General features: G+C 40.3%; 1 protein-coding gene across 1 annotated transcript; it reads left to right on the top strand.

Moving 5' to 3' along the window:
* Positions 1 to 11,456: 11,456 nt before the first annotated feature.
* LOC120571434 (tripartite motif-containing protein 16-like) lies at positions 11,457 to 13,434 on the top strand. The gene has a single exon (XM_039820379.1). The coding sequence runs from the start codon at positions 11,549 to 11,551 to the stop codon at positions 13,217 to 13,219; it is 1,671 nt and encodes a 556-aa protein (XP_039676313.1). The 5' UTR covers positions 11,457 to 11,548; the 3' UTR covers positions 13,220 to 13,434.
* Positions 13,435 to 15,391: the final 1,957 nt, after the last annotated feature.

Genomic DNA, 15,391 nt, shown 5'->3' with positions numbered 1-15,391 from the left:
AGGTCTCTTTACTGATGATGTGTGAAGTTTGGACATGTCTTCCCAGACGCGTAACTATCGGTAAGCAGGGTAAGCGGTGCTTACGGGCCCGGACCAATCAGGGGCCTGCTTCACTGGAACGTTTTCAGCATGAGGACAATTGACATGTACCACGCTTCGACACCAACGTAAACAACAATGGAGGGAGGAGAGAGATGGAAATCCAGTCACTATTTAGAGTTTGTGTCAGCTAAAGACGGCAGTATTAAGGTTGGTTGTACACTCTGTGCTGGTGGCGACTAAGTGCTATCTAGCTACAAAAACACTACGTCACATTTGAAGAAACATTTGGAGTCGCAGCGCTGCAGTCAAACTTACAGAGCAAGTCCCAGCAGGTGGTGGGAAGCAGAGAGAAGGAGGCCCCCCCACCACCCAAACAACAACAGCTGGACTTAGGTGATAAACCAGAAAGTGGGGGAGAGCTGAGGAAGTTGGTCTGGCAGTATGTTGTAGAGGAAAAGCTGCCCTTAAAGACGGTTGTGTTAGGAGTTTGAGGGGAGGTAGGACCCAAGTGCAAGACGGCTGACACAAGAGGAAGTTCAAGGATTTATTTCCATAAAATCCAAAACAAAAGGTGTCCTGGAAAAGCAGGCTGAATACAACAAAATACAGGAACAGGAAGAATCCACATCAGGAACAGGCAAAACTTCAGGAACACACAGACACTCCAAACACATACAATGATCTGACGCTGGACAAGGGGAACACCAAGACTAAATACAGAGGGTAATGAGTAGAGTTGAGAATAAAAATCCTCATTGGGTAGCTGACTGTGTCTGCGTTCTGTGATAGGCTAGTAGTCACAGCGCCCCCCCCCTACACACATACAGATGTACTGTGTTGCTGTGTGTCCCGCTCTGCTCACTCACACACTGAACACTGACAAGAGAACAGATCGCTCTCTCTGTTTTTTACTTCGGTTTGTAGTACTTACTTATTAACCAGTAGAGTTCAGGTAAACGTGGTGTTTGTAGTACTTCCTTATTAACCAGTAGAGTTCAGGTAAACGTGGGGTTTGTAGTACTTCCTTATTAACCAGTAGAGTTCAGGTAAACGTGGTGTTTGTAGTACTTCCTTATTAACCAGTAGAGTTCAGGTAAACGTGGTGTTTGTAGTACTTCCTTATTAACCAGTAGAGTTCAGGTAAACGTGGGGCTTGTAGTACTTCCTTATTAACCAGTAGAGTTCAGGTAAACGTGGTGTTTGTAGTAACTTCCTTATTAACCAGTAGAGTTCAGGTAAACGCGGGTGTTTGTAGTACTTCCTTATTAACCAGTAGAGTTCAGGTAAACGTGGTGTTTGTAGTACTTCCTTATTAACCAGTAGAGTTCAGGTAAACGCGTGGTGTTTGTAGTACTTCCTTATTAACCAGTAGAGTTCAGGTAAACGTGGGGTTTGTAGTACTTCCTTATTAATCAGTAGAGTTCAGGTAAACGGGGTTTGTAGTACTTCCTTATTAACCAGTAGAGTTCAGGTAAACGTGGTGCTTGTAGTACTTCCTTATTAACCAGTAGAGTTCAGGTAAACGTGGGGTTTGTAGTACTTCCTTATTAACCAGTAGAGTTCAGGTAAACGTGGTGTTTGTAGTACTCCTTATTAACCAGTAGAGTTCAGGTAAACGGGGTTTGTATACTTCCTTATTAACCAGTAGAGTTCAGGTAAACGTGGGGTTTGTAGTATCCTTATTAACCAGTAGAGTTCAGGTAAACGTGGTGCTTGTAGTACTTCCTTATTAACCAGTAGAGTTCAGGTAAAGCGTGGGTTTGTAGTACTTCCTTATTAAACTAGTAGAGTTCAGGTAAACGTGGGTTTGTAGTACTCCTTATTAACCAGTAGAGTTCAGGTAAACGTGGGTTTGTAGTACCCTTATTAACCAGTAGAGTTAGGTAAACGGGGGGTTTGTAGTACTTCCTTATTAACCAGTAGAGTTCAGGTAAACGTGGGGTGTTTGTAGTACTTCCTTATTAACCAGTAGATTTCAGGTAAACGTGGTGTTTGTAGTACTTCCTTATTAACCAGTAGAGTTCAGGTAAACGTGGGGTTTGTAGTACTTCCTTATTAACCAGTAGAGTTCAGGTAAACGGGGTTTGTAGTACTTCCTTATTAACCAGTAGAGTTCAGGTAAACGTGGTGTTTGTAGTACTTCCTTATTAACCAGTAGAGTTCAGGTAAACGTGGTGCTTGTAGTACTTCCTTATTAACCAGTAGAGTTCAGGTAAACGTGGGGTTTGTAGTACTTCCTTATTAACCAGTAGAGTTCAGGTAAACGTGGGGTTTGTAGTACTTCCTTATTAACTAGTAGAGTTCAGGTAAACGTGGGTTTGTAGTACTTCCTTATTAACCAGTAGAGTTCAGGTAAACGTGGGGTTTGTAGTACTTCCTTATTAACCAGTAGAGTTCAGGTAAACGTGGTGTTTGTAGTACTTCCTTATTAACCAGTAGAGTTCAGGTAAACGTGGGGTTTGTAGTACTTCCTTATTAACCAGTAGAGTTCAGGTAAACGTGGTGCTTGTAGTACTTCCTTATTACCCAGTAGAGTTCGGTAAACGTGGTGTTTGTAGTACTTCCTTATTAACCAGTAGAGTTCAGGTAAACGGGGTTTGTAGTACTTCCTTATTAACCAGTAGAGTTCAGGGTAAACGGGGGTTTGTAGTACTTCCTTATTAACCAGTAGAGTTCAGGTAAACGTGGGTTTGTAGTACTTCCTTATTAACCAGTAGAGTTCAGGTAAACGTGGGTTTGTAGTACTTCCTTATTAACCAGTAGAGTTCAGGTAAGCGGTGGGGGTTTGTAGTACTTCCTTATTAACCAGTAGAGTTCAGGTAAACGTGGGGTTTGTAGTACTTCCTTATTAACCAGTAGAGTTCAGGTAAACGTGGGGTTTGTAGTACTTCCTTATTAACCAGTAGAGTTCAGGTAAACGTGGTGTTTGGTAGAACGTGACTCGCGTTGCGTCTCTACCTGTCGGAGATTGTTTTTTTTTTTTAAACCGTCAGCTGGCTCTAACCAGTTTTTTTGACTTCATGCACTGAGTGTCTGACACTTTATTGCTGTATTTTATAGAAAAAAATAAAGGTAGTTGTGGTATAAATAATTTTACAAATTAAGCTACACACACACACACACACACACACACACAAACACAGACACTCTCTCTCTCACCCCCCCTCTCTGTCTCTCTCTGTCTCTCACACACACACACATACCTGGTGTGGAAATAAAAAAATAGAAAAAAGAACCAAAAAAAATAAATAATCACACTGATCATAAAAAAATGTATGTTGAGTATGAAAACTCTTTTTCATTACATTTTACTTCATAATTGCAAACGCATGTGTTGTATTCATTGTTGCAGAACTGTATATAGTTCGTTTGTTATCGTGATCAAAACCATTGATCTGAAGCTCAATGCTGATGCTGTCATGTAAATTGTTTTCTAATCAGCAATAAATATAACAATTTCTGATCAACCCATATCAATTGCATGCTTAAAATAACATACTGGTCAAAGCCCCGCCCATTTCAAGACAACCCGACCCACTTCCGGGTTAGGCCCCGCCCAGTCCGAGTACAGATACAGATCCAGATCATTCATATGGTGAACAGATACAGATAATGCTGTACTCGCTCATCCCTAGTAATGAGATAACACAAGACAGGTGAGACAGGGGCTGGGAAACAGGTGAAGAACAACCAGCGGCCCAGCAGCAGCTGCATCCCACTCAACCCACCTTGCAGACCAGGAACTCCCCTCCTGAAGTTTCTCATCATTCAGGTGAGGAGAATGATCTGAGTATAAGTGGCATAGAAAGCATGTGTGACGATAGTGATGGTGACGAAAATGAGGAACAGAGTTATGAGAGCGCTAGTGAGAGCCCCAGTTCAGATTTTAGCTCTACCGGGCTGACAGCTGGTCAGCGAGCCTGCAGCACCCCCTGCTGCTGATAACGCTGACTCCGCTCCATGTGACAGTAACTCTGGCTCGTTCTCCACTACACCTGATTTCCCTTCTCCAGAGGTTCAGCATGACCCTTCCTTTGAGAAAGTTAAAAAGAGAAAAAAAGAAATCGTATTTATAACATATAAAGAAAACAAACGGTAGATGATAAACCTTCACCATAGACTTAGTCTCTCTCCCCAAATACTTTATGTCCTGTTTAAAAATATCCACCTGAACCGCTGCGGGCATCCAGTCTAAATCTTTTAGATCTATGAAATTGAAATACCTTTTAGACACCGATTTTGATATTCTGTGTGCTCAAGAGCTCAGACTGAGTACCCATAATGATGTCATGATGTGTGTAATATGTGGAAAAAAAGGACTGAGTATAATATCTATTGGGGAAAGCAGAGCCGATGGTGTTGGTATATTTTTTTAAACAAATGATGTTGTTATAATACGAAGAAGAGATTTAATCCCAGGTAGACTTCTTATGATTGACTGTTATTATAGGGGTGAAAAATAATTAATTGTGTACACTGCTCCTGATAGTTAGAAAAATTCAATTATTTAAAAGACTTAGAGAGCTTTTAACAGTAGGCTATAAACTTATTCTGTGTGGTGATTTTAATACAGTCTCGGATAAAAATGATATAGTTAGTCCCAATGTTTTTAAACTACTAAGGGAAGGTAAGCTTTTAAAAGAAATATGTGATGAAGCTAAATTAATAGACGTGTGTCGTAAAATGTATCCTGTCGGGGTCCAATTTACACGCTTTGACCACAAGACAAAGACTCGAATTGATCGAATTTATGTTTCTAATCATTTTAAAACTAAGCATTATGGTACAGTAATAAATGATTTCTCTGATCACTTAATTGTTACAACCGTCTTGTCATCTGAATCCTCAGAAAAAAGAGGTTTCTGGAAGTTAAACTCTCAGTGCCTTAAGGATTCAGATTTATTAATAGAATTAAAACAAGAAATTCATAAAATCTTACAATTAAAATGTTTAACTAAATCCAATATTGAATTGTGGGAATTGTTAAAACGAAGATTGAAAGATTTCTTCAGATATAAATGTAGAGAAATAAATAAGATTAAAAATGTAAAGTATAAAATGTTGATGGAACAATATGTTAACTTAAAACAGATGAAGAAAAGATCAAATTCAGATGATGAAATCATGTCTGAATTAAAAACACAAATAGATCATTTTAATAATGAAATATTGTATAACATTTATAAACAAACAAATACAGATAATAGAGGAAATTTAATACATACCCTTAAAGCTGGACAACAGCAAACTCAAAGTAAATTTATTAAATCCATAAACAAACAGGACGGTGATGTAGTGTTTGATGAAAAGCAGAAAAGACAAGTGATCAAAGAATTATGTATAGAAGCATATAAACATATAGAAATAGATAGTGGTTGTGCAAATATTTTATTAGATAAGCTTCCCTCATACAGCTCACTGAGCTTTACGGAACTTGTGGGAAACATAAGAAATGATGAAGTGACACAAGCCATCAAACAACTAAACGTTGGTAAAAGCCCCGGCCCTGATGGCCTGTCTACAGAGTTTTATCAGTTAAATATCGATGATGTAACAAACGTCCTCACAGAGATGTATAATGAAGGTGTGAACAGTGGCTGTATGGGGGAATCCTTTTATCAGGGTGTAATGTGTTTATTATATAAGAAAGGTGATGAAAACGACATAAATAACTACAGACATCTGACCATAATGAATACTGATTATAAAATATTAGCCAAAGTAATTATGAATAGATTAAATAATATATTAGATGAAATTATAGAAAAAGAACAAACGTCTGTGCCATTAAAGGCCGTTTGATGTGGGATAACCTTTGTATATTGAGAGAAATGATAAATAAACCTGATAAAAAAGACTTCTATATAATCGGGCTGGACCAAAAGAAGGCCTTTGATTATATCTCTAGAGACTATTTATGGACTGTGATGAAGTCTTATGGCTTCCCAGAAAGTTTTATTAATTTGATCAGATGTCTGTTTGTTAAGTCTAGTGTGTGTATTAATGTAAATGGTATTTTAACAGAATCTTTTAATGTAGAGAGAGGGGTGAAACAGGGCTGTCCTCTTAGTGCTGCTCTATATGTCCTGGCCATCAGCCCCCTTATTAAAACCATAAACTCTGAGAGGCTCATATCTGGTACACGCGTTGGCCTTGCTCCCAAAATCACTGCCATGGCCTACGCAGATGACGTCACTGTTGTTATTAAAAATCAGATGGAGATGGATGTCTTAACTAATCACCTAAACCTATATGAACTGGCTTCAGGAGCTAAATTAAATCAGGATAAGACAGAGAGAGTTTGGATCGGAGTTGAAAGTAACAAACGTGATATCAACATAAAAGTAAAAGATGAAATTAAAATCTTGGGCATGACCATTTGTAATCAAGACTGTAGCGAAAAAAACTGGAAAAATAATGTGAAGTTAAAGAAGAACTCTAAATTATAAATCAAGAGTCAATATTGTTAAAACTTTCATCTTATCCAAACTCCTGTTTTTAGCCAATATCTTTCCTCCATCTCACAAAATGATAATGAAATTAAATAAACAGTGTGTAAATTTGGTCTGGGGTACTTCTAGGGAAGTAACAAAAAGATAAATCATGTATAAAAGTAAAGAATATGGGGGGCTAGGGGCAATAGATATGAGAATTAAATTGTACATAGCCTTTATTAAAAACATGTCAGCAGCCATCTCAAGGAATGCTCTCTGGACCGGTGATCGCTCCAAGTGGAGGAAACGGAGAGGGAGAGCCAGACAAGGTCCAGAGTATTATCTGATCTACGGTGATTTTATGTATGAACATGTAAATCTTAAAATTGACTGGAATGGCCTCCCAAGTAAAAAAATTTTTAAAAAAATTAATGATTATAAATATGGTGGATATATTAATTATAAAAATGTAACACATAACGAAGGAACCCAGTTCCTGAAATTTTAAAAAAAAAATAACCTATCTGAGAGCATTCGCGATATGAGATGGCTGATGTCGGTGAATAGACTTGCTGTTAGAGCCGTAGTTTCATGGAGTTGTTATGTAACAACAAAAAAGTGTCCCATGATTAATTGTGACGAAGACGAGACCCAACAGCATCTATTGATGGACTGCTATAGAGCAAAAGAAGTCTGGGACAAATTAAAAGTGTATGGTGTTAATTTTGTACTTTCATATAAATCTGTCATGTATTGTATGGTTGACGAGACTCTATCAGAGAAACAAAAAGAACTTTTACAAATAATCATATGTATTGTATGCATCAAGCTTTGGAAAACAAGATGCTGTATGGTTATTCAACAAACAATCATAAATAGTGACGATGTGTGCAAAGTCAGGAGAAGAAGAACCATGGACAAAAACAGCTCCTTCCTTGGGACACTTTTAACCTGTAAACTACAGCACTTTATAAAAAGACTCTATGCACTTTATAAAAAGACTCTATGCACTTTATAAAAAGACTCTATGCACTTTATAAAAAGACTCTATGCACTTTATAAAAAAGACTCCATGCACTTTATAAAAAGACTCTATGCACTTTATAAAAAGACTCTATGCACTTTATAAAAAGACTCTATGCACTTTATAAAAAGACTCTATGCACTTTATAAAAAGACTCTATGCACTTTATAAAAAGACTCTATGCACTTTATAAAAAGACTCTATGCACTTTATAAAAGACTCTATGCACTTTATAAAAAGACTCTATGCACTTTATAAAAAGACTCTATGCACTTTATAAAAAAAGACTCCATGCACTTTATAAAAAAGCTCTATGCACTTTATAAAAAAAGACTCCATGCACTTTATAAATATCTCTATGCACTTTATGAGAGGCTCTAGGCACTTTACACTTAAGCTAGGTTTGCACATTTTGTTTTATTAGTTATATCTTTGTAATTTTTGTATGGTTTATATTCATGTCAGATAGCCTATTGTATGTTTAAATGTATAAATTGTAATTTGTAAAAACTTAATAAAGCTCTTTATAAAAAAAAAAAAGGAAACAGGTGAAGCACATTAGGGCTGGGCAGAGTAATCAAACAAAGTGGGAAAACACAAGACAGGAAGTAAAATAGACAAGACAAGACAGAAAACCAGAGACTTCAAAATAAAACAGGAAACTTGTACAAAATACAACACAGAAAACGGACTACCAAAATAAGACAACACCAAAACAACAACAGGTTGACTGGCTCTCTTTGGTGCCATAATAAACCAGATCCCTACTGCTGGCGGCGCCGAGCTGCCTCACAGTAAACCGGTTGTCATCTTTATGTTGAGGCTGTGGGGGTGTTGTCGGCAGTTGCTGAATGTAACTAATAAAGTAACTTGTAATCGAACTTCGTTACTTTTAAAATCAAGTAATCTGTAAAGTAACTATGTTACTTTTTAAAGTAACTGTGGCAACACTGGAGGCAGGACACAAGAGGGCTCCTTCATCCTGCTGACCAGGGGTGTAGTGGAGGTTACAGCTCCTCAGCTCTCTTTGTCTGCAGCTTTTAGTTACCAACATGTTTTCAGGCTGATAGAAACCTTTTATAATAAACATACAGGGCCCTATCGTGCACCCGGTGCAGCGCAAAAGCCGCCGCGCAAGTGTCTTTGCTAGTTTAAGACCGACACAGTTGTCAATTTACGGTGCAAATCCTCCGTCATGATAGCAATGCTCCAAGGTCCAAACCCGCCTGGCTTTTAAAGGGAATGGGAGATGACCCTCTGATTGGTTTATTGCATGTTATCCCCAAAACACACCTATGAAATAATGAACCTCCATAACACGTTCACTTTCCACGCGGTGCCCGGCGCTTTAAGCCTGCGCTACACTACAGGAGTTTTAAAATCCTAACCGAGTTTGAAATCTGGTTGCAGCACACACTTGAGGAGAATCTTTGCAGATTTTCTTCCCTCAAATCTTAAACATGCTCACACTACAAGATTTGAAAATAGTGGGGCATCACACACTACAAGATGTTCTTAAGATTATCTTAAGATAATTTAGCACCTCACGTGGCGCGATCTCAACGGGGAAGCGTATAAACAAAATGGATGCTGTGTCACGGCAACCTGCTGTAGTAATACTTATCCTTTGTAACAATAAAGAACAAAAGAAAAAAAAGAAAGCGTGGACGATAATATTATTCAAACAAACTGCAGTATTTTCAGGACTATAAGTCGCATTTTTTCCTACTTTGGCTGGTCCGGCGACTTATAGTCCGAGGTCGGCTTATATATCAAAATATATATAATTTAACATGTTTTTACAAGTTAATTCATACTGAAAACATTACCGTCCCACAGCGCCGTGAGGGGCGCTCTAGGCTTGTGACAACTATATGCTGCTGCTAAAGACAACTGAGAAAAAAAAAGAGATAACAAACTGCAGGTAGTAAAATATGCAGCCCAAAAGTCATTCATCGAAAGCAGCAGAAAGAAAGTTTGAAATGGGGAGAAGCTTGTGAAGGAGACTGGTGAAAAGGTGACTCTTACTGCAATGAAGAAATCAAAGAAAGCTCATCGGCTAATTCGCGGGCTGAAAGCAAGACGGCCAGAGCTGGAGGAACGAGTCCACAGGTGGGGCGAAGCGGCACCGTGCTGCCGGGAGGGGCTGGTCAACGGTGCAGTTACATCTCCACGCCCTGCTAGTTGTTCTGTGTGACTTAATACTCGGAGCGACTTATAGTCCAAAAATACGGTATGTGCAATGCATCTTTTGTTAGACCTGAATGTAGCAGATGATCATTGACCTAGATCTAATGTTTACATTTGCTAGCTAGTGCGCTAGCAACTTTGTACATTCACCCGGTAGGTCCAGATCTGCAGCGATCTCTCCAGCTCTTCTCTTTATCATTCCCATTATGAGACTCTTCTGATGAGACATTAAACAGGCACTTCGTGCTGTCGCCACATCTCCACCATCCTTTCTTCCAACTCAGTTGTCCACCGTTGACCCGTACTACAGCTGCTTTCGTGGACATTTTTCAAAAGTTTCCGTCACTTCTGTCTCCCTGCAGACCTGTCTGTCATTGGCTATTGTGGAAGTACTGACGTAATCCTAGTCGTTTCACGCCCCGATTATAATCCTAGATATCAAACATGTTTGATATTATCGGGCGGCCCCGATGTGTCTGCGGAGCAGATCGGGAGGTGCAAGATTCGATCTGAGCAACGCCACATTACCAGATAATACTGCGCCAACATCCGGAACCGATCAAGGTCCTCGACAAGATTTTTTCTCAGATTTTTCTCGGAGGGGTAAATCGGGCGCATAAACCGCCCTAAAACTCCTGTAGTGTGAGCCAGGCTTTAGATCGGTAAAATATGGCCCGCCGCGTGTACGTGGACTTGTGGAGGTTTCTTACTGCTAGACTGCTTGAATCTTGGCTGATTACTTTCTTTAAAGATACATCGTGTAAGAATTTCTCCCATCTGGCGTCGAGATCATATATCGCAATCACCTCTCTCGCACAACGCAGGTCACAGTACGTGATTGCAGCTACGGTAGCCTTCACGCTTCAAAAAGCGAAGGTGTACAAAAGGCCGTCTATCAGACGTGGTTGTTGGGAGTTCATGTCGGAGAACAGTTTGTGAAGGGCAATAAGGATTATGATAATGAAAAACTACAAACGTTACACCCTGGACCTTTAAATAGGCTTCTCTGCTTCACTGTTACTGTATCTGCTGTCTGACTTTAACTGGACTGCGTTGTTTGAGCTGTTTTTCTTACCTAGGATTGTGTGAGCTGGGATTTAGTTACACTCAACCAGTCGGAGTTAAGGTCGCTTTATAATTTACTCTGATTCTGTTTGAATCATTGTCAACAATATAAACTTTTAATTAACTTAATTATAGGACAACTCAGTCATTTAGTAGACTGGGGAGCCGTCTCCAAAACCTCTGATTCTAAGAAGAGTTTACCTCCTAAAAGCTGAAGTCAGCAGAGTTTTTAAATGAGAAATGAGCTCTGTTGTAAACAAGTGTTGCTGCGTTCCTTATCGCATACTTTTTCTTCGGGACATAAAACTCTGAGATAACATCGCAGCTTGAACTTTGAGCCTCTTGCTCAGATATGTTGCACAGAGGATTGTGGGGCAGAAAAGCACGCTGGCTCGTATACTGCAAAATGCAACCGGGTGCATCAGGACACATTTTAGGCATTCTGCATTTGACATTATATGTATTGGGATATACTATATCTTTCCCTGTCATACTATGGTAGTATGGGCATTGCAACACACCCAGTCTCTCTCTCAAAGCGCTCCTCTTCCAGCAGAGCTTGATAACCCCTCCCTCCTCTTCCTCTCAAACACAGCCAGCTCCACTCTGTGTACATATTTCCTTGTTCCCTCCCCTTCAGAGCTGCAGTTTGCAGATGGGTGTAACCAACTTACTGGGGGAAGTACAACAACGTATCACTGCTGTTATTACATCAGAGCTCAGACTAGATTCATTTCTCAGGAAGTGAGACACAAGACAGTCAGACAGTCGTTGTCACTGAGCGAGAGGTGAAATGGCGCAGAAAGGAGTTCAGCTGGACCAGGAAACCTTCTCTTGTTCCATCTGTCTGGATCTACTGAAGGATCCGGTGACTATTCCCTGTGGACACAGCTACTGCATGAACTGTATTAAAGGCTTCTGGGATGAAGGGGATGAGAAGGAAATGTACAGCTGCCCTCAGTGCAGGCAGAGCTTCACACCGAGGCCTGTATTGGTGAAAAACACCATGTTAGCAGCTTTAGTGGAGGAGCTGAAGAAGACTGGACTCCAAGCTGCTCCTGCTGATCACTGCTATGCTGGAGCTGAAGATGTGGCCTGTGATGTCTGCACTGGGAGAAAACTCAAAGCACAAAAGTCCTGTCTGCAATGTCTGGCTTCTTACTGCGAGAAACACTTTCAGCCTCATTTTGAATCAGAGACATTCAAGAAACACAAGCTGGTGGAGCCGTCGAAGAAGCTCCAGGAGAACGTCTGCTCTCGTCATGATGAGGTAATGAAGATTTTCTGCCGTACTGATCGACAGCTTATCTGTTATCTCTGCTTAATGGACAAACATAAAGGCCACAATACAATCTCGGCTGCAGCAGAAAGGACTGAGAGGCAGAAAAAGCTCGGGGGGAGTCGACAGACCATCCAGCAGAGAATCCAGGACAGAGAGAAAGATGTGAAGCTGCTTCAACAGCAGGCGGAGGCCATCGATCGTGCCGCCAATAAAGCAGTGGAGGACAGCGAGAAGATCTTCACCGAGCTGATCCGTCTCCTGGAGAAAAGAAGCTCTGATGTGAAGCAGCAGGTCAGATCCCAGCAGAAAAGGGAAGAGAGTCGAGTCAAAGAGCTTCAGGAGAAGCTGGAGCAGGAGATCACTGAGCTGAAGAGGGAAGACGCTGAGCTGAAGAAGCTCTCACACACAGAGGATCACAACCAGTTTCTACACAACTACCCCTCACTGTCACCACTCAGCCAATCAGCATCCAGCATCCATATCCGTCCTCTCAGCTGCTTTGAGGACGTGACAGCGGCCGTGTCAGAAGTCAGAGATAAACTACAGGACGTCCTGAGAGAGGAGTGGACAACCGTCTCACTGACAGGGACTGAAGTGGACGTTTTACTGCCACAACCAGAGCCCAAGACCAGAGCTGGATTCTTAAAATATTCACGTGAAATCACACTGGATCCAAACACAGCATACACACTGCTGTTATTATCTGAGGGGAACAGGAAAGCAACATACATGTGGGAACAACAGTCTTATTCTAGTCACCCAGACAGATTCACTGACTGGTATCAGGTCCTGAGTAGAGAGAGTCTGACTGGACGTTGTTACTGGGAGGTGGAGAGGAGAGGACGAGTTTATGTAGCAGTCGCATACAAGAATATCAGCAGAGCAGGGTGGTCGGATGAATGTTTATTTGGACAAAATGACAAATCTTGGGCGTTATATTGTATCAACAACAAATATACATTTTGGTCCAACAAAGTCCAAACTCCCGTCTCAGGTCCTGAGTCCTCCAGAGTAGGAGTGTACCTGGATCACAGTGCAGGTATTCTGTCCTTCTACAGCGTCTCTGAAACCATGACTCTCCTCCACAGAGTCCAGACCACATTCACTCAGCCCCTCTATGCTGGACTTTGGGTTTATGGTTGGTCTGATGGAGACTCTGCTGAGTTGTGTAAACTGAAATAGAAAGAAGTCATTTAAGGGTTAAATTCTGTCATTCTGAGACATTTATTTATTTAAAAAAAGGAAAACTTCTCTAAATTGCAGCTTGTTGAATGAGAATATTTTCTGGTTCCTTCACTCCTCGAGGCTTTTTTCTGCATTTTGATGCTTTTTTAATTTTTTGACTCATTCAAGACTTTTGTTGATGCTTTTTGATACATTTTCAATGTTTATTTACGGTGGTTTCTATTGAAAGCTTTTTGGCGCTCGCTACAACACACACACGGACACACACTGCACACACACACACACACACGTGAACACACAATACACACACACATACACACACAATGACACACACACACAAACACACTCTCTCACACACACACACACACACACACACACACACACACACACACACACACACAGACACACACACGTAGACACACACACACACACACACACACATGGACACACACACAGACACACACACGCACACACACACACATGGACACACACACAGACACACACACGGACACACACATGGACACACACACAGACAAACACACTCTCTCACACACACACACACACAGACACACACACACACACAGGCTTTTTCATGCTAATTTTCACACATTCTTCAAGGCTTTGTTGATGCATACATTCAATGTATTATACGTGGAGAAAGCTTTTGACGCCACGCACAACACACAACACACACACACACACACGGACACACACACACACACAACACACACACACACGTTCACACACTGACACACACACAATGACACAAACACACTCTCTCACACACACACACACACACTCTCACAAACACACACACAGGTGGACACACGTGTACACACACACACGGACACACATGTACACACACACGGACACACACTGTAACACACATACAAACTCATACACACACACACAAACACACACACAATGACAAACACACACAAACACACTCTCTCAAACACACACACACACACACACACTCTCTGCTGAGTTGTGTAAACTGAAATAGTCAGAAGTCATTTAAGGTTAAATTCTGTGTTTTAACTCTGAAATAATATAATAATTATTTAGTCTCCATGTTTGTAGCTGAGAGATGATTCTTGTCTTTTTTCATTTGTTTACACGTTTTTGTTGCTTTTTCTTACTTTTTTGCTTTTATAAAAACATGTCACTTTCTTCGATATCTATCTGCTTTTCTAAACGTTTTTGTACATTTCTTTGACGTCTTTGTTTGCATGTATTGACGTTTTAGAAGTGATGAGATGATTTCTGTGTGTTGATGAAAACCATTCGGGGAGCCCCAGAAGCTCTCAATGTGCTCAGTTGAGATCTGTTATTTTACCTTTGATTGTTGAAACAAGGACGATATGTTAAAAAAGATCTTTACCGAGATGATCTGGAGATATTAGCTGCTTGTTATTCATGTATTTCTCCACGTTATGTATCTGCGGGACAGGAAGATGTCTGTTAAATAGCGATGTCTTAATAGTGTATATAAGGGTGTTTAAGTTGTATGTTAATACAGACAAGTCGAAGAAAATCTTTCAAGGTGGCAGAAACGCTTCAGGACATCGTATTTCTGAATATATCTGATATGTTTGGCATTTCATCTCATACATTTTGTCACACCTATCGAGAAATAAATACATTTGAATCCAAAAACATCGTTCTTGTGACTTGACAATCCCTCTGGAGTGACTTGTAAGACCTGTTGCAGATACTAGGCAGTAGCATACGCAAAGGTTTTCAGGCTCCAACTGTGTGGGACCCTCGTTACAAAGCTAAAGGGTTGTTTGGTGGCCATTTAAATATTCATTAAGTATGGCAACCAAACGTGAACAACTGGAAAACTTGCTTGTAAATTCTAATATAGATTTTATTTATTTACTTTTAGTGTGTATGGAGCCAGAATATTTCCACCAGACTCCAGGTAAATAATCAGGACTTTTAGCGTGTATAGAGCCAGCATATCTCCACCAGACTCCATGTAAATAATCAGGACTTTTAGTGTGTATAGAGCCAGCATATCTCCACCAGACTCCATGTAAATAATCAGGACTTTTAGCGTGTATAGAGCCAACATATCTCCACCAGACTCCATGTAAATAATCAGGACTTTTAGCGTGTATAGAGCCAACATATCTCCACCAGACTCCATGTAAATAATCAGGA

The sequence above is a fragment of the Perca fluviatilis genome, chromosome 13 (genome assembly GCF_010015445.1).
Source record: "Perca fluviatilis chromosome 13, GENO_Pfluv_1.0, whole genome shotgun sequence".
NCBI lineage: Eukaryota > Metazoa > Chordata > Actinopteri > Perciformes > Percidae > Perca > Perca fluviatilis.
The sequence above is the reverse complement of the archived record's forward strand: the minus strand, read 5'-3'. Positions and strand labels throughout refer to the sequence as shown.